Here is a 27,677-nt window from a genome sequence, read left to right as displayed (position 1 = left end):
ACATCAAAGCATACGCATAAGAAAAAATGGACTGGTGTGTTATAGGATATGCATTTTGGATGCAAAGTTCAGTTGCATTATACACTGTAGCTGTCATGAGTACTGATGGTGAGCAGGAGGGGGCCTCTATCCAGGGGGGAAAACGCATGTGTAGTTTAGAGAATTTGAGCTGTCATTCAAAGAAACCCAGAACAGACCCGCCTTGACTTTTGGGGTTTATCTGTCTGGGTTTTCCCATGCTCCTTCAGTTTGGTAGGATTTTCTATCGACAATAGCAGTAATAAAACACTAGAGACTTCTTCCTTGTCTCGGCGTGGTCCTTGCTTAGTCAGGACAGTAGCTTTGCCTTTCCCTGGAAAATTTCCTGCAGGTGCCCATAAAAACGAATGCCAGCTGGGATCCATAAGGTTCTGCCATTAAAGGACTTTTTTGTTGTTTATTAGTTTAGTCGCTTCCGACTCTTCGTGACTTCATGGACCAGCCCACGTCAGAGCTTCCTGTCGGTCGTCAACACTCCCAGCTCCCCCAGGGACGAGTCCGTCACCTCTAGAATATCATCCATCCACCTTGCCCTTGGTTGGCCCCTCTTCCTTTTGCCTTCCACTCTCCCTAGCATCAGCATCTTCTCCAGGGTGTCCTGTCTTCTCATTATGTGGCCAGAGTATTTCAGTTTTGCCTTTAATATCATTCCCTCAAGTGAGCAGTCTGGCTTTATTTCCTGGAGGATGGACTGGTTTGATCTTCTTGCAGTCCAAGGCACTCTCAGAATTTTCCTCCAACACCACAGTTCAAAAGCATCGATCTTCCTTCTCTCAGCCTTCCTTATGGTCCAGCTCTCGCAGCCATATGTAACTACGGGGAACACCATTGCTTTAACTATGCGGACCTTTTTTGTCAGTGTGATGTCTCTGCTCTTAACTATTTTATTGAGATTTGTCATTGCTCTTCTCCCAAGGATTAAGCATCTTCTGATTTCCTGACTGCAGTCAGCATCTGCAGTAATCTTCGCACCTAGAAATACAAAGTCTTTCACTGCTTCTACATTTTCTCCCTCTATTTGCCAGTTATCAATCAAGCTGGTTGCCATAATCTTGGTTTTTTTGAGGTTTAGCTGCAAGCCAGCTTTTGCACTTTCTTCTTTCACCTTCATCATAAGGCTCCTCAGTCCCTCTACGCTTTCAGCCATCAAAGTGGTATCATCTGCATATCTGAGATTGTTAATATTTCTTCCAGCGATTTTAACTCCAGCCTTGGATTCCTCAAGTCCAGCTTGTCGCATGATGTGTTCTGCGTACAAGTTTAATAGGTAGGGTGAGAGTATACAGCCCTGCCGTACTCCTTTCCCAATCTTAAACCAGTCTGTTGTTCCGTGGTCTGTTCTTACTGTTGCTACTTGGTCATTATACAGATTGTTCAGGAGGCATACAAGATGACTTGGTATCCCTATACCACTAAGAACTTGCCACAATTTGTTCTGGTCCACACAGTCAAAGGCTTTAGAATAGTCAATAAAACAGAAATAGATGGTTTTTCTGAAACTCCGTGGCTTTTTCCATTATCCAGCGGATATTGGCAATTTGTTCCCTAGTTCCTCTGCCTTTTCTAAACCCAGCTTGTACATCTGGCAATTCTCGCTCCATGAATTGCTGAAGTCTACCTTGCAGGATCTTGAGCATTACCTTACTGGCATGTGAAATGAGTGCCACTGTTCGATAGTTTGAACATTCTTTAGTGTTCCCCTTTTTTGGTATGGGGATATAAGTTGATTTTTTCCAGTCTGATGGCCATTCTTGTGTTTTCCAAATTGCTGGCATATAGCATGCATTACCTTGACAGCATCATCTTGCAAGATTTTGAACAGTTCAGCTAGGATGCCGTCGTCTCCTACTGCCTTGTTATTAGCAATGCTTCTTAAGGCCCATTCAACCTCACTCTTCAGGATGTCTGGCTCTAGCTCACTGACCACACCATCAAAGCTATCCCCAATATTGTTATCCTTCCTATACAGGTCTTCTGTATATTCTTGCCACCTTTTCTTGATCTCTTCTTCTTCTGTTAGGTCCTTGCCATCTTTGTTTTTGATCATACCCATTTTGGCCTGGAATTTACCTCCAATGTTTCTAATTTTCTGGAAGAGGTATCTTGTCCTTCCTATTCTGTTGTCTTCTTCCACTTCCACACATCGCTTGTTTAAAAATAATTCCTTATTTCTTCTGGCTAACCTCTGGAGTTTTGCATTTAATTGGGCATATCTCCCCCTATCACTGTTGCCTTTTGCTTTCCTTCTTTCTTGGGCTACTTCTAGTGTCTCAGCAGACAGCCATTTTGCCTTCTTGGTTTTCTCTTTCTTTGGGATGTATTTTGTTGCCGCCTCCTGAACAATGTTGCGAACTTCTGTCCAGAGTTCTTCCAGGACCCTATCTACTAAGTCCAGTCCCTTAAATCGATTCTTCACCTCCACTGCATATTCTTTAGGAATATTAGTGAGCTCATATCTAGCTGATCTGGGGGTCTTCCCTAATCTCTTTAGTCTGATCCTAAATTGTGTAATAAGACGTTCGTGATCTGAACTACAGTCAGCTCCAGGTCTCGTTTTTACCAACTGTATAGATGTCCACCACCTTTGGCTGCAAAGGATGTAGTCAATCTGATTTCGGTGTTGTCCATCTGGTGAAGTCCATGTATAAAGCCGTCTCTTAGGTTGTTGGAAGAGAGTGTTTGTTATGCAGAGTGAGTTGTCTTGGCAAAATTCTATCAGCCTATGTCCTGCTTCGTTTTGTTCTCCCAGGCCATGCCTACCTGTAATTCCAGGTGTCATTTGACTGCCCACCTTAGCATTCCAGTCTCCCGTGATGAAAATAACATCTCTTTTAGGCGTGTTGTCCAGTAGGTGCTGCAGATCCTCATAGAACTGCTCTACTTCAGCTTCTTCAGCATCTGTGGTTGGGGCGTATATTTGGATCACTGTGATGTTAGATGGCTTGCCTGAATTCGAATTGAGATCATTCTATCGTTTTTTGGATTGTATCCAAGCACTGCTTTAGCCACTTGACTATTAATTATGAAGGCTACTCCGTTTCTTCTGTGGTCCTCTTGTCCACAGTAGTAGATCTGGTGGTCATTTGATGTGAAGTGGCCCATTCCAGTCCATTTCAGTTCACTGACACCCAAAATGTCTATCTTTAATCTTGACATCTCACCAATAACTACATCCAATTTGCCCTGGCTCATAGATCTTACATTTCAGGTTCCAGTGGTGTGTTGATCCTTAGAACATCAGATTCGCCATTCACTACCAGCACCGTCGGCCACTAGCCGTCCTTTCGGCTTTGAGCTAGCTGCATTATCACGTCTGGGGCTAGTTGAACTCATCCTCTGTTCCTCCCCAGTAGCATTTTGACCATCTTCCCACCTGGGGGTCTCATCTTCCGATGGTATACCAACATATCTCTGGTTGTACTGATCCATTTAGTTTTCATGGCAAGAATACTGGGGTGGGTTGCCATTACCTTCCCCAGGGATCGCATTTAGTCTGACCTCTCTGTCATGACCTTCCCGTCTTGGGTGGCCCTTCACAGTTTAGCTCATGGCATCATTGAGGTGCTCAAGCTCCAGCACCACGATAAGGAAACGATCCTTAGAAAAATCCTAACAACTCATCTGTTTTCTTTGGCTTTTTTTCTGATTGTGTACAGTTGGATTGCTTTTCATCTTTAGTTGTGCAATATTTTAGTAGTGTCTAGGTTAGAAAATGGTTTATTGATTTTATTAATTTTTGCTCTTTTATTATTTATTTTGTTGTTTATTCGTTTAGTCGCTTCCGACTCTTCGTGACTTCATGGACCATTCTGATCTGCTGATTGCCTGTAATTGCAATCCAAATGCTTGATGCATTTTACCATTCTTTGGATTTCAGTAGGGGAGTTTGGCATTTCTTGAACTCTTTCTTGCTAAAATGGACACAGCTTAAAACAGTTATTCCTTTTTTAAAATTTGAGATCAGCTGCTCATAGCATAAACATACAATGAATATTAATAAGAGAAAAATAATACACATTGAGGGAGATTAAAGTAGTATCTGGATGATTTTTTTCTAGTGAGAATTAGTATAATTGGCTAAATATATCTAACAAGGAAAAAATAAAATAAAAAGATAGAAAGTGATTGTTGTTTATTCGTTTAGTCGCTTCTGACTCTTCATGACTTCATGGACCAGCCCACGCCAGAGCTTCCTGTTGGTCGTCAACACCCCCAGCTCCCCCAGGGACGAGTCCGTCACCTCTAGAATATCATCCATCCACCTTGCCCTTGGTCGGCCCCTCTTCCTTTTGCCCTCCACTCTCCCTAGCATCAGCATCTTCTCCAGGGTGTCCTGTCTTCTCATGATGTGGCCAAAGTATTTCAGTTTTGCCTTTAATATCATTCCCTCAAGTGAGCAGTCTGGCTTTATTTCCTGGAGGATGGACTGGTTTGATCTTCTTGCAGTCCAAGGCACTCTCAGAATTTTCCTCCAACACCACAGTTCAAAAGCATCGATCTTCCTTCTCTCAGCCTTCCTTATGATCCAGCTCTCGCAGCCATATGTTACTACGGGGAACACCATTGCTTTAACTATGTGGACCTTTGTTGTCAGTGTGATGTCTCTGCTCTTAACTATTTTATCGAGATTTGTCATTGCTCTTCTCCTAAGGATTAAGCGTCTTCTGATTTCCTGACTGCAGTCAGCATCTGCAGTAATCTTCGCACCTAAGAATACAAAGTCTTTCACTGCTTCTACATTTTCTCCCTCTATTTGCCAGTTATCAATCAAGCTGGTTGCCATAATCTTGGTTTTTTTGAGGTTTAGCTGCAAGACAGCTTTTGCACTTTCTTCTTTCACCTTCATCATAAGGCTCCTCAGTTCCTCTTCACTTTCAGCCATCAAAGTGGTATCATCTGCATATCTGAGATTGTTAATGTTTCTTCCAGAGATTTTAACTCCAGCCTTGGATTCCTCAAGCCCAGCTTGTCGCATGATGTGTTCTGCATACAAGTTGAATAGGTTGGGTGAAAGTATACAGCCCTGCCGTACTCCTTTCCCAATCTTAAACCAGTCCGTTGTTCTGTGGTCTGTTCTTACTGTTGCTACTTGGTCGTTATACAGATTCTTCAGGAGGCATACAAGATGACTTGGTATCCCCATACCACTAAGAACTTGCCACAATTTGTTATGGTCCACACAGTCAGAGGCTTTAGAATAGTCAATAAAACAGAAATAGATGTTTTTCTGAAACTCCCTGGCTTTTTCCATTCTCCAGCGGATATTGGCAATTTGGTCCCTAGTTCCTCTGCCTTTTCTAAACCCAGCTTGTACATCTGGCAATTCTCGCTCCATGAACTGCTGAAGTCTACCTTGAAGGATCTTGAGCATTACCTTACTGGCATGTGAAATGAGTGCCACTGTTTGATAGTTTGAACATTCTTATTATTTATTAGATTGTATTATATAAGGTACATGGGGAGGGCTTTAGCCCTTACGTAACCTAGAAATGTCTTTAAAGCATAAAATAAGTAATGAGTAATACATAGCCCACACAATGTCCTCTGATTTATAAGAATTGAATTCATTTAGACAGATCTTCCAAACAGGCTTGAGTCCATCTATCTTTTGTTTCAGAATTTGATTATGAGCTGTTGGTTTTCTTTCCTTGATTGGGGGTGGGATTCTTTATGAAAATGGATTCCAGTATCTTAGCACTGTGTCAAGGCTATGGTCTTTTCTGATAGGAGAATGCAGAACACTTTGACTTAATAGTTGGAACTATGCTATTTAGTGGCTTTTGACAGATGCTTCCATCTAGTTCATTAGCTATGTCCTTTGGCATATTCAAAACTGGGAAAGTTTCCAAGGCATAAAGCAGTTTCTGCAAAGCAAAGGAAAACCTTTTCACATCTAGAAGAATATATAAAGAATATTGCTTAGTATATATATGCATAGATTTTCCAGAGAAGTTAACCAAGAAAAGAAAATAATGAAAAACTATGAGAACAGTGCCCTTGAGAATTTGAGAGAAGTAGTATTAAAGCAATGTTCTCTGCTATTGGCAGAGTACAGATCAAGATTAGGTATTTTGGCATATTGTTTCTAAGCCTCTGAGCTTATGTTTGCTTTTGAGGTCTATAGGCTTCACGTGTCAGTTATACATAAGCTAGTGGCAGTAATTCAATACTTTGCAATCATGTTCTTTGTTGTTATATATCTGAGCAACATGGAAATGGAGAGAACTGCTTTTGTGATCTGCAGAGGATGTTCCATATTTGTTTTCCTCCCTGAAGACTAGAAGAATCATACATGCTGTAAGTGCAGGCTAATTATCTTCCTGGAAGAGAAGATGAAGAGGCTAGAAATAAAATAGTCCACTCTCCAGCTGATCAGGAAAGATTAGGAATTCTTGCAACAGACACTGGAATGTTTGCAGAGTGGTAACAGTACCATTAAGCCTCCCAGAAAAAAGCCAGGTGGAGGGAATGAAGAGATGGAAGAACATGAAATGAGGTTCAAACCCTGTCAAGAGAAGTTTTTATTCTTTGGAGTTTCAGAATGGATTCCAGGGCCTCCCCACTGATGATGCTTATGTATCTCTGGATGGAGAGCAGTTGCCACAAGGGACCTGAGGAAGAGGATCTTATATGATGTGCAAAGGGAAAATATTCTGGCCTCTGCCCTGAAGATGAGGAAGTCATGTGTGTAGTGAGACTCCCTACTCTGAGGGACTGAAGCAATGATCCACAGGCCTGATAATTTGTTAAGAACAGAGGACCGTCTCCTTGGGGCACAGATTCTGGATGTAACGGGAAGGTTCCCAAGACTCCTTAAACCCATATCGCTTTTTATTGATCTACATGGATACAAATGACACAGCCAGTCACATCTTTTAACATACTAAATGGGATTATGAAACCCTGGGCAGGAGGATAAAGGAGATATGAGCCAAGCATTGTTTTCTTCATTTCTTCTGTTAAAGAGCATGGCTCACAAAGAGGGAAAAGAATAAAGAAATGAAAAACTGGCTACACGGATGGTACCAATAGAAATAGTTTGAATGCTTTGATGATTGGATGTATTGTTGAGATGAGGGACTTCTGGCAAGAGATGGGCTTGATCCAGACCATTATTAACCAAATCCTATCAGGAAGGAGATGAGAACTCAATACTGCTTTACTGGGACAAGGAGGGGTATGTAGGATGTGGAGGCACTCAATAAAGAGCATATAATTAAAGGAAGGGACAATTCAAGTTCTGTGACCTGAGGATTTCAGTGCCTCTGTCCATACACAGAGTATGAGGAACAAACATGGAAAACTAGAGATCTTAATGCATATGATTTAGAAGGCATTACTGAAACCTGGTGGGTGGTATTCATGAGTAGAATGCAAAGACTGAAGGGCATAAAGGAATAAACCACAGAAAAGGGAAAGAGGTTTGGCAATCTGTCCAAGTTAGTTGACCACAGGAATTGATTGATTGATTGAAAAGATTTAAATGGCCACCCATCTTAAGCAACTCTGGGCAGCTCACAATAACTATAAAACTGATAGATACATACATAAATAAGAGCTGTTCAACAATGGAGGTATTTAAAGAGAGACTGGTTGGCCATCAGCCAGGGATGCTGTAGTAGTGTACTAAGCAGGGGCTTGGACTACATGATTTCCAAGGTCCGTCCCAACTCTTACTTTCTATGGGTCTACATGCTCTAGTTTGCTCCAATATCAGCTCCCCTAAAGTATCTGAAAGTGTTTGACAACAGAGCACATGTTGATATCAGTGTAGGAAAGAATAATTTTAAAATGTTGATTGTTACAAATCTGTATTCTAAAGGTTACAAAAGGGGTTGCTAATAGTAGAAAATCCCATTGTTTATTGAATGTATGATGGACTAAACAAATCAATGAACTATCAAATAAAATGCAGTTCCTGATATCTGTTAAAATATTTTCAGTTTTCTATTTTAATATCTATGCATAGGCTGGTAAGCATGTTAAGCCAGTTTGCAAATTAGATTGTATTTACTTAAATCAATTGAATTAAACCATATATTTTCCCCTTTTTAATACACCCCAGATCTTATTTTAATTGCAGCCATTTTCATAGAGGGATAGTGTAGTGTGATCAAAAAGGACTAGACTAAGAATTAGTTCATGTCACTCAGCCATTGACCTATAATTCTCCTCTAGCCCAGCCTTGTTGATATGGGTGTTCTTGTGATATTAAAATTATGAGAGGCCCCAGTACAGACTCCTTTGAGAGCTTCTTGCTAGTAAGTTATAAATGCAATAAGTAAATAAAAACAAACAGAATTCTGTGTGCCATGAGATACTGAATGGTTTGTTTGTTGCGAGGCAAATGCTTCAGAGGTATATTTTTTGTTGTGAAGCTGGTTCCCTTTCATTTCTTTCCTAATTTCCTCTTTACCCTAGGGGGAATATCTACCTTGATTAAGCATCAGTATTCTGTTCTGCTTCATTTTGCCCCCTGCCAGCTCATAAGAATTGTGTCTGACTTTTAGCCCTGCTGAAATAAGTCCCCAAATTAAAGGAGAGCAGATATTATATGGTAGAGTTCTGATTGTTGACCTGGTATCTAATACCCATTCCTGCACTGTATAATCTTTTATCTACTCCGATTATATATCAGGCACTCTGTAAATGGGTCATTTTAGTTTGCACTGTGATCTGCTTTTATGGTGATGTCAATCTTTCTTTGTCCCTGTCTTTCAGCTTCAGTGAAATGGTGAAGTTAACTCTCTATGATGATTGCATGAACAATGAACATTCGATTACATGCCACTCCCTGTTATTCATTTCCCTATAAATAAAAGATAAATGTATTTTCTTCAGGCAAATGCTAATTTAACCTGCAATAAAATGATGATTTTGTTTAAAGTTTGAGACCATATACATCTACTGTACAAAGGAAAGCAGTTTGATTTGGGGGTGGGGGTGGGAAATTAATGTGTACTTCTACAGAAATTAACCTCTGGCAGCATTTGAATGTTTTTAGTTATTGTGGGCTTTTCTTCAGAAAATAACTAGCTTGAGAAAATAGAAAAAGCTGCCATTGCCCATTTCAAATTTTGACTTTTTAAATAATTTTGGTCTCTTTCAGCAGTTGATTTCACTCCACTGCAGACAATATCACAAATTGCTTTTGAAGTTACCAGGATTTTTTTAAAAAAAATATTTACCTCTTAATATTAATAGCTATTGTTGAAAAAAAAGACTTTGACAAATATCTTGGATCCACAGAATTCCTTGGCATGATATTGCATAATTCTGTGTACTTGGATAGGATAGTGTTTGCATCAGCTAGAAGCTGCTGACTTCTAAGATTTAAATTAAGACAATTAGCTTCTCTTCACATAGACAAAGAACAGACTTTCCACTTCTATCATGCAGATGATAATTCATGAGGTGAACCCTTGTGTAACGGTTGCCTATTCTAAAACACCATCAGACTCATGAGTGTGAATTCAAAGATATCTGATTTATTAAAGAATAGTATGCAGGATCACAGAGAAAGCTGAGAATGATGAAAGCGCACCAAATTCAAACTAAAAACCCTCGGTGCAAATGAAACCCCTCCCCCCGTAGAATCTTCTCAAGTTCACAATCCCAGGTGCTCCTAACGGTTTCTGATGGTCTGCGGGAAAAGGCCTTGAGCAGAGAAAATAACCCAAACACATTCCATTGTACTGATTTCACATACAGAGCTTGGCACAAGGTCTCACAGCAGCTCCCTCCCCAACAGAAACGCGCGTCAGCGCCATGGCATGTGAAACGTTACGATGTATAAACTACATTGAATCAGTGAACATGACACCTTGCCCTTAATCTTGTTTCTGTTCTCTCTCTCTCCCTTTCTTTCACACACTCACACCCAGACTCATCCCAATAGAAATAGGACAAACAGGGACCCTGCAAGATTGGACAGTGCCATAGAACTCATCTATTACATTGTCTGTCAGCGGAGAACGGGTACCCTAACTCCTCCATCAAGAGGAATGCTACCTCAGGTTCCTACAGAGATATGTTTTCTATTCTGTAAGTGATATTCACCAAGTCAGTTTGGTGTAGTGATTAAGGCACCAGGCTAGAAACTGGGAAACCGGGAGTTCTAGTCCCACCTTAGGCACAAAGCCAGCTGGGTGACCCTGGGCCAGTCACTCTCTCAGCCACAGGAAGGAGGCAATGGCAAACCACTTCTGAAATCTTACCAGTAAAATTGCAGGGACTAGTCCAGACAGTAGCCAAGAGTCAAAAACTGACTCGGTGTGTGCACGCGCGCACACACATACACACACATGTAATATTTACATACAGAATTACTAAGTTCCATTTTCTTCAGAGGAGGAAGTAGTAAAAATTAACAGTAACTTTCTAATATTTGCTGAACTTGCCAATATAGACAGAATGTAAACATAGGTAAACAAATTCTCTCTGGCAGGTAGCTCATTTTTAGAAAGCAACTTGGTGGCCCACTCACCCCCCTCCCAAAGTGTGTATATCTAGTTTCCAATAAGCTTTAGTTAAGAATTCCTAGTGGACCTGGCTGGCCACTGGGTGACACAAAATGCTGGACTAGAGGGCCCTTCCTCTGATGTGGCAGGACTCTTTTTACGTTCTTGCATTCTTAACTTTGAAATATACCATACTGAATGTGACACAGAAATATGGGTGCCTCAAAGATGTAATGCAATAGCAGTCAGGGAAGAAACAGATTTTTGAAAGAAAATGTGTCTGATTGATGTATGCACAATGTTCTGTGAATAAGGCAGTTATTATATTTACTGAATATTCTGTACCTGTAGATCTGCTCCATATTCCAAGTTATCCAGGTTTTTCATTCAGAATTGTTTAGGTCTGACTCTTAACATCTCGCTATGTTATTCTAATGGTGTAATATTGGTTGATAAATTTAAGGAGGTGGCATCAACATTTCTTCATATCTCTGTAAATCAAAAACCTATTCTTTAGTTTAAAATCATAACCAGAAGAGATTGGCTATTTTCTCTTGAATTAAAAATACAACTGTTTGATCCTTATATCGTAAGTTATCATATGCCTGCTCTTCTGTTTTTACAGATCTGTCTTAATCGCCGCTGCCAAAACACCAGTGTATTTGGTGTTCATGAATGTGCAACAAAATGTCATGGACGTGGAGTAAGTATTACAGATTCAATTTTTTATAGTCGGTCAATCTCCAGCTGAGCAATAAATCATTCATTGGTTACAGCACTTAAAATCTGTGATTCTCTGTAATATATCTGTCAAAATCTTTTCAGCCTGTGCTTCCAGAAAGATCAATTTTCAATGCCTTTTCAATGTCCAAGAAAGGAAATATGGCTTTTATTTGACAAAGCAATATCGCTGGTCACAGTGACCTTATCTTTGTAAAAATTAACATTCAGCAGTTTTAAAATTAGAATGAGTTCACTTACACTCTTGTTAATGTTTCAGATATAGCAGACTGGGGGGAAGGATTCTTTCAAATATAACCAGCTGTTTGGAACAGAAGCAGATTTACATCTTCAGCCAAGGAGAAGTAACAGAACTGAAATATTTTAAAAATGGTTTACAAAAAAAATCAAGTTAAACATTTAGTGAGTCAGTCCTTCAAGTTTCCAAGGAAGTGTTCAAGAAAAAAATCAACTATGCAATTGAAATATAAATATATTAAAAGCAGCATAATCCACTGTTACTGTAAACAGTGTTATAGATAATCAAGCAAGACAGAGATTTATATGATAAGCTAGAGTAGATATGATTTCTTTCTGCCTTGGATGATCAAACTTCTAAATTTCAGTGGGAGGCTCCTGCAGAAAATCTTCTTCAGAAAGTCCTAAATGTGGCCACTTTTGTTTGAATATTTTCTATGGTGTTTTGTTCTAGCATAGAGTAATGTCCTCAAGTATTTCAATGAGACACTTAACTGTCTATGCACAAACCTTCTCTATACTCTCAAATGAGATCCCAATGGTCGCAGGTTTTTTGTTGTAACGTCTTCAGGCTTATGAGACTAGGTGCAATTTAAACTTATTTAGTAGATCTTCACTGATCTGAGAAAGCAATTGGGAAATGAGCAAATCCTGGAATCCCTTGAAGGTTATAATCAATAATACATATAACACTCTAGGGGACAAATAAACTCCTTGAAAAATGGGCTGCTTTTCCATAACCTTCTGGCATTCCAACACTCTAGTGACAGTATTGGCAGGTTACTGTGGTTGGAATTGCAGCTTCCAAACGAGAATGCAAATTGTCTACATTCCTTCAAGGTGATACTCTAGCAGAGAAAATGCTGTCAAATCATTCTGGACCCACATATTTGTGATCCTACAGTTGCTGTCTAATTCTGGAGTCGATTATTTTTGTTCCACTTGGAGGTACATTTGGAACAAACTATAAAAGGGTGTAGTCTTTATAACTTAACAAAGCATGATTGCTGTATTTTATTTACTTTTTTTATTTTTATGATAGGCATAAATCTTTGGTGGTGCTTTCCACATTCATATTTGTACATTCTTTTGTTTTTGAGGTCTGTAACAATAAAAAAAATTGCCACTGTGAGGCCCATTGGGCTCCTCCCTTTTGCGATAAGGCAGGATTTGGCGGCAGTGTTGACAGCGGGCCAGTTAGACAATCCGGTGAGTAAACAGCCAAAAGAAAAGGGAAGTTAAATGGAGGAATTGGCTTTGGTCATCAGATTACCTAGGGATCCAGTTTCGATATCTCTGTATCCACTTCTAGGTACCATTATAAAGATAAATAAATTCAGTTATGTGTAGGGTGGTGCCTTATTATTTCACTTTAAATGCAAAAAACTTACAGCAGCATTAATTGAATGTGCTATCCTTTTCAGCCCAACCCTAAAAAATATCTAACTGTATTTATTTCCATTTTGAAAAAGGCAGCTATAACATTAGGTTCCTTATATGGATCACCTAAACCTCACCCACATGTAGCATACTTTGTTACCCTAGACAACAGCCCTAATCTTGAACTGCTTTGGCTTAATAAGTCACATACAGTATTGACTTCAGTCTTGACATCCTTAGAGTATTGTTAACATTTTCCACACCATTCTTTTGGTTCTTTTGCCAAAGATGTGATGATCAAGTAGGAAACTTAGTAATAACTAAGTTGATCCAAATAAGATCCATTGATTCATACAAGAGCAAGATCACCCCACACAACTGTCATTCAAGAAAACGTAGAAGGGATTAATGTGAGTGGGTGGACATATACATTCATTGATACATTTATTGAATTTTAAAATATCTTATGATCCACCAAGACAACTTTGTTAAAGAGCTACATATTAAATAAATGGCTATGCCTGTGCAGTAGACAATCATTGCTATGGAAAGTAGAGTCCTTTCCATCCTAAAGATCATCAATTTTTCCACAGGCTTCTTTGTAGATGATATGTATGGACTGATAAGAATGCTTTTCTAGTTCCTTAGCCTTTCATTTTTTTGGCAATCCTCAGAAAATGTCCTTTCCCTTTATTCTGCCTGCAAATCTTAGACTGGTTCATCTGTGCCTGAAGTTGGATAGGAACTGATTTTCCTTTTGTAAATCATATTCAACCAAACCTTTGATGTCTGTAGTGATATTCCTATACTGATTAGATATAAGAGCAGAATCAGCGCTACATTTGGGTGTACTAAATGATTTGGAAATGATTTCAGTTGTGGGGGGATGGATAGGACTATTCAAAGTAAATTAGATGGCATTTATCACAATATTATGATAGTGAGGTATGAGGCTGAATTTGTGACATCATACAAATCTCCATAACAATACAGTGGCATAACAATTTTATAGTAAGATGAAGTTGAACCCAAACTGTAAAAGAGAGTTCTTAATCAGACTAGAATCCCTTTTTGGAATTATAATAGGGAAAAAAATGGTCCAGCAGTTGAATGAGTGAATCTAATCATGGTTCAAAAGTACTTATATTCAACAGCATTCCTGCTGACTATATAAAGCCAAGCAACAGAGGTGTGAAGTTTGGTTGTGCATTCTGCTTCTTCATTTGCAGCATCTTTCACCCAACTCTTTATCATAACAACTAAACTGATAAAATCCACAGATATGATCACATTAATGCTAAGCATATGCTGCTCTGTCTCTTCCCTAGTAATTTAAATGGGACTTTGACATATTATATTGATCTTTTCCCCATTGGTTTCAATTCATCCTGGAGATCAAGGAAGGATACAGCCTGTCCTCTCACACATGCAGTGAATTGGTAATGCAAACAAAGAAATTGGTGCAGGGTGGGAAGAGCAAGAGTGAGAAATGGCACCAAAGGCTTAGTGGTGTCTGATCTCAGTCACCAGATAGGACAGCAGTAGCCTCTGCTGTTTGCCAGAAATATCATCTCTGCCTTTAACAGAAGGTTACAGAAACATGCAGGTGTTGTTTTTCCCTGAGTGGGTTAGTTTGCTTCAGAAGGAGAGATCACTGGAAAGATGCTCTATAGTATCTTAGTTTATTTAAATAAATATAGGTTAAAAATAAGTAGACCCAAAAAGTTTTTAATTTTAAGTACAGGCAGAAATCTACTGTTCTGTGCTAAATCTTTATTTATATAAAACATTTTTAAACTGCCAATTGCCAAAGCTCTGTGGGCAGTTTACAATAAACACCCCCCCAAAATACATAAAATAATACAATTCAAGTTAAACCATATCCAATAAATCAACTAAAATATAAAATAAAGATACCATACAAACTAGGCAGCAGCAAGGTGGTTGTCAAAATATAAAATAAGGTGAATTAAGCTATGATTAAACCATGATTAAAAGCCTGGAAAAACAAAAAGGTTTTCCCCTGTGTCAAAATGAGGTCATGTGATCACCATTTGCATGCTTCATAGCTGGCTTCTGACAAGCACAGTCAATAGAGAAGCTGGCAATAAAACTGCAAGTCAGTCACATGGTGTCTTGCTTAACAACTGCATCGCTTAGCAATGGAGTTGCTGGTCCCAATTGTGGTAGTTAAGTGAGGACTACCTGTAATTATATACAGTATATATTCCAATAAAGTCCAGTCTCCTCCTAAATGCTCCTAGGCAAGCCATTATTTCTTCTTTCCAGTTTCTAAATAACTCTGAGATCATCTAGCATTGCTTTCATGGATGTTGCTATGGGTGGAAGATGATGGCTGCTTATAGGAGCCTCTGATTTTTTAATTAAGACTTCCCACTAACATCATCAGTTAAAGAAAAGATAGTGATAATCAATATCTGTGCTAGAAAGACAGCAATTTCTAGTGAAAGAGTGGTTTAAATATCCTCAAAGTTTTTGCCCAACTTTGTTCTAGTAATATAGGAACTTTGCATGAATCAAGTGAGAGGAGTGTAGCCTTGTGAGAAAGACTGCCACACTGCCAGAAGCTGGAAGCGGGATCAGAGTTTTGCCATGGGCCTTTCATCTTGTCCATGTTAATCTTTCCCAAGTGGGGTTCTTCAGATGTACCAGACCGCTGCTTTCATAGTGTCAGCCATAGTGGTCAAAGGAATAGTGATCCTTACTGGAGTAAGACTACTGCCTTAGGGGAGTCTAGTTTATTCATTGCTACACTATTTGACCCATACAAGATGAAAGCACAGAATGTCTGCAACCATGCCTTTTCTCTAATATAAAACTTAGTCCTTAATATATGTAGGTGGGGTGTGTGCATGATTGAGGATGAGGAATACTGCTACCAAATAGCCTAAGCAAGGTGGTGTTTTTTTTTACTTTCTTTTTAAATAAGGACTATGGGTTTGTTTGTTTTAGATAACAGAAGCTTAATTGCAATATTCATAACCGTCCTGTGCCTTCTGGTGGCTGGTTTACTTGTTTACTTCAAGAGGAAGATCTTGATTAGAGTGTTCTTTATTAATAAGAAGACTACAATAGAGAAACTTAGGTATGATACTTAATATTTCTCTTTTTTTAAACTACAACCTGAGAAAAACTACCCATTATCTATTGATGGCCAATGTCTTCCAGAATGAGTATTATCTATATTCTTTTGTTAATATTTATTAAAATGAAACATTTCAGTTTATTCAATCAGTAGTAAGGTTCTGCCTGAATGTGTGTCTGTATAATTTGTTCTTTTACATGAAGTTGAACAAGTGTAGTGTTGTCAAAAGGCAAAAGGGATGCTATTAGCCTAAAACAAAAACAGTCATTAGAGGAATTAAAAGCACAGCTGATTCACTAAGTCAGGAATGGATCACCTGCAGCTACAGTATAAAACCATATGTGGCCATTGACCAAATTCAAAACTCTATTAAGTCACCTTTGATAAGAGTTATTTGTATTTCCCTTCCCTTGCATTTCCCCTGTTGCTTGGGAGGAGAGAAAAAAAGGTGTCAGAAAGAGACATAAAAATTAGCCTCACTCACTTTGCATTCTAGCTCCATCTGTTACTTGCTTTAGCTCCACCAATCATTAGCATTTGACCCTTCAGCACACCATCTCTGCAGGAATGTGACCCTCAACAGAATAAAAGTTGCTTTTGCCAGCAATAAGGAATTGTGCCTATCATATTGGATTTCTGAGATTGGAGCTGATATGTGGGGGGAATTAACCCTTTCTTTTCTTGCCCAGGGAAATATCTTATGAAGGAGTCATTATTTTATTAATGTGATTTATATCCTGCCTTTGTATTCTACGAGGGCGATCAACAAGATACAAAATAAAATCAAACAATAGGCACAATTAAAGCATATAAATATTAACATCAGTATTTGTATTTGTCAGTGGGTTCATATTATTATGCTTATTTTGCAGTTTCTGGGCCAGTTGATAATCTATTTCTGGGTGGGATTGTAGATACTGTTTCTTTTAAAGCCTAAAATAGCCAAGATATTGGAGGGATTATTTTCTCCCATTCATTCATCTCAAGTGGTGAGGTTTTCTTGTCCCACCAATGATGAAAGGAACCACTCTTACTTGAGCAAAGGGAAAGGCTTTTCAGTTGCTATTTCATGGAATGGAATACCATGCCTTAGGACATTCAGATGCCCTTCTGCCCTTCTATAGCTTATATAATATTTGAAATAAAATTGAGTTTAACCTTGTACTGTATGCCTACCTTTGTTACCTTTTGGTTGATATTGCTGTTTATTGTAGATAATTTAATTATAGCTATTATTATAATGTAGGCACATTAGAAAGATGGGCTGAAATATCTATGATGAACCTAAGTGATTTATTTTTTTTCTGACATTAAATCAAGACCACAACACTTTCTGATGTTCTTGTTGCTGTTTTTCATTTCGTTTTGTGATAAGCAATTAAAAAGTAAAAGGAGTTTGCCTTCATCTGCTCTGCTTGAAATATTGAAAGATTGGAAGTAGCCTTTTGTCTCTAGTCCATTGAATGAAGCACAATATCCATAGCGAAGGTCATTACTTCTTAAACACCAGCTTCATTAGAAGTATCTCTTGGGTGCTATAAAGCAGCATTTCCACAGATTGTGAGAGCTAATTTAACAGACTAGTGGTTCTAAACAACAAAAAAAAATCAATATTTTTATTCTTGCAAGAGTGTTAGATGGATTTTACAGTCACTGTTACTAAAGAAAATAAAGATAAAGGAGTGTAATGTCAAAATATAACCCTGACCTTATATTTTCCAAGCAGTAGCTACCTTTAATGAGTGTGTTTGTGTTGCAGGTCTGTGAGTCCAACACGGCCTTCCAGTTCATCTGAATCTAATCATGTTCATACTGCAACAGTCCTCAGTAAAAAACTAGCCAAACAGCCACAAAATTTAACCACACCCAAGGTAGGTTTTTATACAGTTGAAGTAAATGTAAAGTAAAGGCAAAGGGTCCCTTGAGTCAAGCGCAACTCCAAGTGTCTACGTGGACACATCTGTGTAGTTTTCTTGTTCTCAATAATTTGCCATTGCCTTCTTCCAGGATATGAACAACCTTTAAACCAGTTAGTGCCTATGTCTAAGTATGTTTAATTGGATATAATTGAAAATGATTTTAATGTTTTTCTTTGTAGCTGTTATTTATAATATGTATGTATTATATGCCTTTTCCAAGGTGCAGTACAAGTTAGAGAAACACAGTAATTACAAAAATGTCATCCCAAAAAGAATTCACAACTTAATAACCTGCCAATTAAACAAATATCTATGGCTAATACAAACTAACCACTGCAACCATGCATATTAACAACACCCTACAGTACAGCCATGTGCAAATATATCCAAAATTTCTGTTAAAAGGGTTAAAAACCTAATTAAAAACCTTGAAACTGCCAATCCTTATGAGTGCAAGGTGCGATAAACAAAGCCCTGAACTTCTAGTTAAATAATTTTTAAGCCCATTTTATGTGGGAGATAGAAAGAAAGACCCGCCCAGACAGCCTAAGAGAGCAGGTTTGTAGGAGGATGTAAGGGCAGATAGGTATCAGGAAGTTTGTTACTATTAATGACAAACTGACAAAATGTCTATTGCAGTGTTACAATGGAATTATATAAGGGGCAGGATTTGCATTGCTACATAGTGATACGCATTTCATCATTTGCCCCTCTTCTCCCACTCTCCTGCCCTTTGCAAATGCTTATGGACCAGAAAGCTTTAAATATGAGCATTTGTTGTTTAAACCGGGTTTTGGCTATTCTCTGGAGCCAATGAAGACCTCTGCCATGTAGTGAACCATGAGAACACATAGGGTCCACAATAGCCTGAATGCCATTGTTCTGGTCCAAGATCAGGGGAAAACCCTGCCAAGAGACTATTGCAATAATCTGTGCATGAAACAACTAAGGTATGCACCAACAGAGTCTCTGTCAAATAAAGAAAACAAAACACAGATTTGGTTAAAGACTGAAATAGATTCAACACAGCCAGACTGGAAAATGCATACTGGTTTCCATGCTCTAGATGAATGAAGATTTTAAGGGTTGAAACAAATAAATGTACTAGTTTCTGGATTGCAGCCAGTTCTCTGAGACATAAATAATGCTTTTTAAACATCCAAGGATTCGTGTTTGAGTAAGCTGTTAATTGGTTGTTAGTTGACTTCAGAAAAAATAAAGAGGGCATATTAAAAAGAGCTGTTTAAACCAACCCTGAAAGTAGTGATATTTAACCATTAATTTGTATATCTGGGAAGAAGCATATTGACACAATTCAGCCAAAATTATTTTAGCATTGATTTCAATGGGAAAGATAATTTTGTTCCTAGCATTTTCTTTTTCCTTGTGTTCTTCCCCTGTTTTTCTTTAATTGTAATAAACTGGACTTGGAATGCTTAGTTTTAGTTCTGCCACATGCAGTGTACTTATACTGCAATTTATTTGCATACTGTTCTTTATGGCCCTACAGAGAAATGACGTACAACAATTGCTACGGTGTCAGAAAAAGGATATTAGCTACTTTGTGAAGGTCCAGGATATACCGAAATGGAGCCCGCCAGAGAGGACCCAGCCACATCTTTGTCAGCTTTCCTGTCAACAGTCTGGGTCTGGAAAGGTGATGCCCACCAAGCCCCCTCTCAGATTTGACCTGGTAGGGGTCCCCCCACCCTTCTACAGAACCTGCAAATTCTGGAGGCCCAGACTAAAAAGAGATTGCTTGCTATTGAATGGAGAATAAATATCCCCTTCTAATTCTTTATCTTATCATCTGCTGCAATCAAGAACACTCAGCAGTTTGAATCTTGATTTTTTCGGGCATTTCTTTACTAGTTGATTTAATTCTGATAGGCTACACTAAACAGAATTAATTCAAGTTCACCCAATCATCCTCAGCATGTCTTCCTCCAGTGCCAGTGTAACCACCCTCTTGTGGCATGCTGCTGAGTAGCTATTTAAATTCTAGATACTAACACCAGGCCATTTTCTGGCCGTGTCAGGATGGGTGGGTGGGTGGGTGGGCGGATTGGTTGGTTGGTTGGTTGGTTATTTAACTTTCTGTGAAAGAACTTCTTTTTCTGTGCCCTTCTTAGGTTTGAACCAATTCCTCTTAAATTTCAAGGAAGGGCAGTTGGTGTTATTTTTTTCCTGGCTTTTTCCCTGCCTTGTGCACTTTAAAAAGCCCTGATCCTCACTTGACAGCAAGAGTGCCAGGGCTATCTTCCATCTTTACTTCATTCTCTAGGAAAAGTTGTATGACTGTGCTTGTATGAGTCACGAATAGGTCTTGCAATGGTGTTGTCAGCGGGGAAGAGTTGGCACGAGATCTGCAAAATGGGAGTGTCATTGTTCAAGATGAGCTGTAGTATAAAAGTGCACCTATTCAGATTCAAAGCAGAAAAAGTGCTTTACAGGGATTGGGAATGTGCTTTCTGCACCTATTGGCACATCGTTAAAAAGCTGTGCCTTCTTCTGAGTTTGCACACCAGCTGCATGATCACAGAAAACATGTTTGAGCTAAAGAGGCATTAAAGAAGCAGTGACAAGGTACACTGATATTGTCACACTCTATTGATGCCTTCATAATTGAATCATAAAGGTGTGACTTCCTTAAGGGTGTCCTGAAAGGTGCAGTGAGCAGGCCAATATCCCCTCCAAGACATATTTCCACTTTGGGTCAGAATAGCTGGATGTCACTAGGCTCTAAATAATTGATGTTAACATTTGAGTAGTTTTAGCACAGACCTGTAGATGAAAAGTTGTGTTCAGCCTATGTTCTCATCTGATTCTTCCTGGAAACCAATATGGTAGAGGCATCTGCAGGATTGGACACTGTCATCAAAATGACGAAAGCAGTGGCACATCATCGCATTGCAAGCTCTGCCCCTTTTGTGCATATGTGACATCACAGTGCATATACAACAGGGCTGGGGATCATGACACAATATTCCTTTCATAATTTGTCCCTCTGCAGACACCTCTGCAGCATGGGCAGCTGATAAGGTTTTTAACTGTATTGGATGAGTATTGTAATTTGAAAAATATGTGTGTTAAATCACTTGTGTGTCTCTGAACAGAAGCAATTGCATCACAGGGCTTGACTATAACTGATGAAATTTCTGTTCTGGAAGGAAACTGGGAGCTATCAGTTGCAGATGGCACTGTCTAAAACTACATATCTTAGGGCAGTGTCCAGTGTGATAAATAGGTTTGACTGCTATATATTTGGTTCCCAGATAGCAACATTTTTAATTTGTTCAATTTAATTTGTTCAAAGCTATTCTTCTCTGAGCCAGCCTGCTTCCATCTGTTGTTGTCTGGTGTTATTGTTGCTCTTTTGATAGTATGATAGTCTAACCACTTCACATGTTCTGATCACAGCCCCATTGATTTGTTGAAAGCATTTGACAGTACAGCCAGCCTCAAAGCCCAGGCATAATTTTTGAGGGTTACAATAACATTTGAAACACTGAACCATTCCCACAGATTTACCGTAACTGCATTTCGTAAGGACTATTAAATGTTGAGTCTTTTCTACCATTCCCTCAGAACATTTCTGAATTTGTTTCACATAAATTCTAGCTTGAAGAAATATATGAAGTTTTATGTCTCATTTGTAACATTTTGATAATTCTGAAGTTGCCAGTGTTTTATCTTTATCTATTTATTTGTAGGTCTTATATCTGAAAAGAAAATTGGCATCGACTTGGCAAGCTTTCAGGTTCCTTCAAAAATCAGTACACGGTAGAATAACTTTTTGATAGAATCTGTTTAGTCAGAAGACAAGCCTAGATTTTTGAAAGAAACATGAATTGAATAGTACAACATTATTCCATCTCCTGCTGTTTACAAACCTTCTGAATGTGGTGGTGTTAATTATGATACCACCTCATTATCTTTTGCAAGCACTAGGCTGGAACTGTATGATGCAGCTGGCAGCTTTTCTTCAGCAGTTGCCACAGATAGTCTCTATACTGAAATTATTTTGATCTTGTTTTTGTTCATCCACTTCCCTAGTATTGTCTGAGCCAGACTGTAAAAATGCCATGTTTGCTTAGAGGGAAAATAGAGAATTGATGGATTCTTGTAGAGTACTTTCCCCCTGGTTTGTATTTATATTCATATAAAGGCAGTATGGGGTGTTTATGTGTTGGCATTTTTTTGTTTTTGCTCAGACCAAGCCACTAGGTTACCATGGTAACTGAGTACTTTCTTAAGTATCAGCAGGGTGAAGAGGTCGAACTTAATTGTCCTCAGTTTGGGTGTTAATAGCTGCATTGCCGAGGGAGGGCAGCTTCCCTGGGCTTGTTTAGTTTTGCTTTTGTAGCCTTGCAGCCCAGTTCCTCCCCAGCTTGTAAAATAACTTTTTGTGCTTTCTATAAATACATGTATTTTTATAGAAATGCCTGGTTTGTGTGATTTTTCTGATCTCTCGGGCCAAAGGCTTTCTAGCACTCTGCCACATTATGTGGGTACATATGAGCTAACCTTTGCTTTTTGAGTCAATAAATACCAGCAGGACTAGCTCCCAGTATGGCTGGGCTTAATGTCCTTAATTATTATGACAGTTTGACCCACCAGCTGTCCCTCCATCTTGGTTATAAACAAACAAACAAACAAAAAACCTGTAGATCAGTAAATTATGTGATCGTGTTACCTCTATAATCTGCAAGTTCTGGTTGAACTATACAGTAAAAGGACACTGTTACAGGTAGTTGTTATCTAGGTCTGCAAGTTAGTATTCTGAATCTTATTTCTTCTGTCTTAAGCCTTTTGACTGGCTCCAACAAAACTCAGATTTAGAACTGACAGTAAGTTGCCATAAATAGCTGCAAGCATGATCTACAGTTTATTCTAGGGTTTTTTTTCTTCTAATAATGATGTATTGGAGCCTGATCCCTGGGGTCTTAGCCTGCATCTGTTCACTGAACACACAGAACAGCAGCCATAAGAAGATGGTTGATCATGCCGTTGTCTTAAGAAAAAGCCTAAATTAGATTATTGTAACTTGCTCTGCATAGGGCTGCATGTGAAGACCACCCAGAAACTTCAGCTGGTCTAGCACACAGAGGCATGCTTGCTTAGTGGTCAGTTGGGACATAGCCACATTACATCTCTGCGGCAGATGCTATATTGATTACCAGTAGGCTTTTGAGTGCAATTCAAGGTGCTGGTCACTGTCTATAAAACCTTATATGGTTTGGTGCCTGGGAGTATCTTAGGGACCACCTTCCCTCAATAATATTTGTCTTACCTGGACAACTAAGGAGAGCCAAGTGTCCCCACATAACGGGAGGTACAGGGTGAAGGGCCTGATGGCAGCTCCCATCCTCTGGAATAGCTTGCCCTCCAAAACACAATCCACCCTGTCCTCACGGCCTTCCTGAAGCATGTGAAAATATGACTCTTCAAGATTAACTGTACTGTATACTATGGCACTATTTTCTGTAATTTTAGTTTTTTACCTCTACTTGCTATTTTAATTAACTTTATTTTAATTTTGTATTCTATTTTTACTATGTAAATTCTGTAAGCTGCCTAGAGTCTGGGTTTCAAACAGTCAGATAAATTTCATACACAGGCAAATAAATAATACCTGATGAAGACAGGTATTATTGGGGGGATGGGCGGTGATTTAAACTTAATAAACAAATAAAATATTGTAGTTTTTTTAAAAGCATGACAAATAAAAATATCCAGAGTCTTCCTGTCCTATCTCTGATATATAATTACTGTATAGATTTTAGTTGATTGAAGATTAGAGCCAATTTACTTATTAATTGATTAATTAGATTTATAAGATTTTATTTTATTTTGTACAACTGAAAGGGCACACATAATGCTCTCTTCTATGTTCCTCACAATTTTTTTTTAAAAAGTGAGGTTGGTAAAACAGATTGGCTAGCCCAGAATGAGTCACCTAGTCAGCTTCCATGCCTAAGGGAAGACTAGAACTTAATCTCCTGATTTCTAGTCTAGGACCTTAACCACGACCCCAACTTGTTCTTTAAACGATGATTGTTTGATACATTGTAAATAAATTAAATAAATAAATGATGAATTGCTGTTATAATTTGATCCTCTGCAAGAATATTGATAAAAATATTGCATAATATTGTTGTGCATGACAACCGAACCAATCTGAAGATAGAAGTCTAATTTTTACATAGTTGCTAGCTGTGTCAATAATTCTGAGCTTCAGTTACACTTTTTGCCATTTTCACTTTCAGAAATGGTGTACTTAATAAAAATGAACAAATTAAAGTGATGTAAAATGGAGCCAAAATTTCCTTTATGACAAGACAAACAGCATATCTTTAAGTGTCTATTATGCTCTGGAAGCTACCAAAAAAAAAAGACAACCATAATTTATAACATAATATTTTAGTAATATTTCTTCTCCACGTGTCTCTTGTCAGAAGAAATGATATAGAGGCTGATATTCTTTTCTCTGTTATGGAGGTTAGCAAATTTAAACCTCCATTACAGATGCAATTTTAATAGCAGCCTTTCCTCCATTAGAGGACATAGATGACTTTATTGTAGATTGTAACTGTTCATTTAAGAATATATTTTGAATAACCCAACACTAGCTACTTAAGTGTCCTATGGACAGAAAGGCTGGATATAAATCAAAACAACAAAAACAATGCATTTGATGTTTTTTCTATCCATTCTTGAATCTAGATGTTAATATAACTATCACCCATTTTCAAGAAATATTTTATAAGTCATAAAGCCAGACTTTTATTTAACTTTACATTTTATTTGAAGTTATGCCCTGACATGTGCTTGTTGTGCTTCATGGATAAAATGCTTATTGGTTCTTGCCTCCTTTTTGGGAGTATAAGAGTTGATAAGAATTGGGGTTTTGTTTTCAAGAAGTTTAAAAAGAAAAGGACCATGGTACAAGCTATGGCAGTGTAACATATAGTATACTGCCTGGCAGAAAAGTGATATTAAATTGCTATAATTTGGAGATGTCCCAGTGACAGATGTACACAATGATCTTGTGTTTCTGCCCTTGGTACATTTATTAGGAGTCTTGTCATATTCTCTTTTTGAAATAAAGAACAGATTTATGTAGAGGAAGCATTTTAAAAGTTTTGATAGCTTTGAACTTCCTTCAAAAAGCAATGCATTTTTGTCACATTTCAGTTTTGCCAGCTCTTTCATAGCTCCCCTGAATAGTTTCCAAGAATACATACCTTCCTAATTGTTTTTTTTCTCCTTAATGCTGTTCTTTTATTTACTAGAAATAGAAATTATGGAAAGTCACATAATGCAAATGTTTGTTTCAATTAAAGCATGTTTTGAGGGACAGGCAGGATGATGAATAATAGCAGCCTTAGAAGCTGAATCAAAAAAGAGCTTCAGAGTTTTTGGCTGAACTATCACAAAATTGATTAACTGCAAAATTGTGAGGAATTGTTTTGTAACATTCTTTTGTACTACAAAATGCTTCAATGTTCTATCATTGACCGCATTATATGTGGATGAAATCTGTAAATATTTGTATAAATCACTGAATTAAAAGATTGTGATTTTTTTTTCCACATTGCAGGAATCTTGCAAACCAAGGCCTCCTCAGAAGCCTTTGCCAGCTAATCCTCAGAAGAACAAAGCTGTTCAGTTTAACCCTGCTTCCAGGACAATGTGTGAGCTTCCAAATCCTATGCTTCAAATTGCTCCCGTCAGGTTAGTTTGGTTGTCTCTTAGTATGTTTCACACTAAACTGTCTTAATGGAATCAGCTATCCAAATAAGAGCTATTTTTATGAGCACCACAATGCAAGTTGTTTAATTCTGCACATCCCATGGAGAATCAACTTCAGCATAATCTGAGCCATAATGGTGTAAAGATGTTTAAATTTTTCATGAAATGTTCAAAATGCATATTTTGCCAGAGTTCTAAGAGCTGTGCTATATCAGACCAAATGCATACCTTGTCCAGAATCTGCCAAATAAGATGTTAATTGGAAGCCAACAGGGAGGCAGTAACACCTTTCCAGTTATGTTTTTCAGGTACTGACTGGTCCCTTAGAACCAGTCCCTAGAAATAATACTTTGTCAAACCACGTGTAATTCCCAATCTATTGCTTCTTGTCTCCTTAAATGCTGGCCTAAATTCAATAATGATCTGGCTGAGAGCAAAAAAACTGAAATTATTTTAAGTGTACACCTTATCTCCTGGACTTCCAAATGATGACAGTAGCAAGAAGCTCATTTGGATAATTAGGCTTAGTGCACCAGCTATGACTATAGTTTGCCAGATGTGCAATGGTTATCTATGTTTACTTACATTACAGCTGTACCATTGCAGTTCAGTCTCCCTGAGGTTTCTTTTGAAAAGCATCCAGAAACTTCATTTAGTGCAAAATGTGACAGTTTCAGCTCCAAACTGAAAAACCTCTAGAAATTGCTAATTATTTTCTGGGTTATATTCCAAATATTGGTTCTGAGAGCTCAGGATTTGATTACCTAAAGGACAATCCACATTGTTATGGACATGCCTAGAAGGTTTACAAGAGATGTCCTTTTAAAGACCCTGCCTACAGAAGCCCATTTTGTGGGCCTGCTGGAAAGCACCATGTTGTTTCTTAATGTAGTCCCTGTTCTGATTTGAAGGTGGGCATCAAGATTCATCTATTTAATTTTTTCAAAAATGTTGAATTATTTTAATATCGTTTTTTATTTTCTGCTTATAAATATTGTATTTGTTATCCACATTTTAATTAATTTAATATTTCCTGTGTTTTGATGAGTTTCTATCCCAGAAAGGTAGGGGAAGTAATCCAATGTCTTAATCATCATATGCCAGTTTATTTCATTTTAAGTATCAGTCTGACAATGCACAGTGTAAAAGACTTCCTTTTCTCTGCCCTATTTAGTTTTATCAAGTTCTAATACTATGTGGAGAACCATTTCTTGTCTCATCCCAGCAAATCATTCATAATTTTAACAGCTGTTAACATGTGGGCTACAGAGATAAAACTGCCCCAGCTCTTCAGTACAAGTCTAGAGATAGATTAGAACTAAATATGATATTCCAATACAATGACATTTATATTGATATCCCATTGTAATTCAGTTCAGACTCTCAGCAGTTCACAGATCTAGATATATACAATTAAAATATTCATGTAAAATTAAAAAGTAAAACAAATTTAAAAACAATAAAAAATGAATGGCATCAGTCCCAATGTTCTATGAAAGAGCTGTTTTAAACTGTTCCTGTAAAAGGTTGGGAGGGAGCCAATCTAACTTCAATCACAAGTCCATTCCAAAGGGCCAGCCTTGCCACCAAGCAACACCTTCTGGCCCCTGCCCCCCTCACCTCCCAAAAGTGGGAAACCCACAAGCTGTTTCTCCCAGAAAGATCATGGGTCAGGCTGATTCTAGCTGGAGAATGTGGTCATGAAGATAATCTGGTACCAAGACCAGGGCCTTATAGGTTAAAATCAGGACTTTAAATTGCACCCAGCAGCTTACTGGTAATCAGTACAAGCACTGTAGCGCAGCATGATGTGCTGCTGCCAGAATACATGGGCCACAGCATTCTGGGCCATTTGCAGCTTCTGAGTGGTTTTTAAAGACAGCCCAAACTAAAACATATTAAGGTAATCCAAATGGGTAGCAACAGGGGCATGAGCTGCTGCTGTAGCAAGGTCTTGTCCCAGGTTCAGCTGCACACACCACCCCAACCCCCACCTGCAGCCTCCTAGAATTTTTTACTTTTGAAATTAGGTGCTGCAGT

The 27,677-nt window shown here is 38.3% G+C and overlaps 1 protein-coding gene across 1 annotated transcript in view; it reads left to right on the top strand.

The window, feature by feature from the left end:
• The window catches only part of ADAM12 (ADAM metallopeptidase domain 12), a 314,025-nt gene that overhangs the window by 284,920 nt on the left and 1,428 nt on the right, over positions 1–27,677 (top strand). The window contains exons 17-22 of the mRNA XM_063307340.1: positions 11,125–11,202; positions 12,578–12,686; positions 15,831–15,963; positions 17,723–17,834; positions 19,393–19,575; positions 25,486–25,619. Of these exons, the coding sequence (XP_063163410.1) occupies positions 11,125–11,202; positions 12,578–12,686; positions 15,831–15,963; positions 17,723–17,834; positions 19,393–19,575; positions 25,486–25,619 (749 nt within the window). The remainder of the gene's footprint in view (positions 1–11,124; positions 11,203–12,577; positions 12,687–15,830; positions 15,964–17,722; positions 17,835–19,392; positions 19,576–25,485; positions 25,620–27,677) is intronic.

This window comes from Candoia aspera, chromosome 6, assembly GCF_035149785.1.
Source record: "Candoia aspera isolate rCanAsp1 chromosome 6, rCanAsp1.hap2, whole genome shotgun sequence".
Classification (NCBI taxonomy): Eukaryota; Metazoa; Chordata; class Lepidosauria; order Squamata; family Boidae; genus Candoia; species Candoia aspera.
Note: the sequence above shows the minus strand (reverse complement) of the source record. Positions and strands in the feature narration are given on the sequence as shown.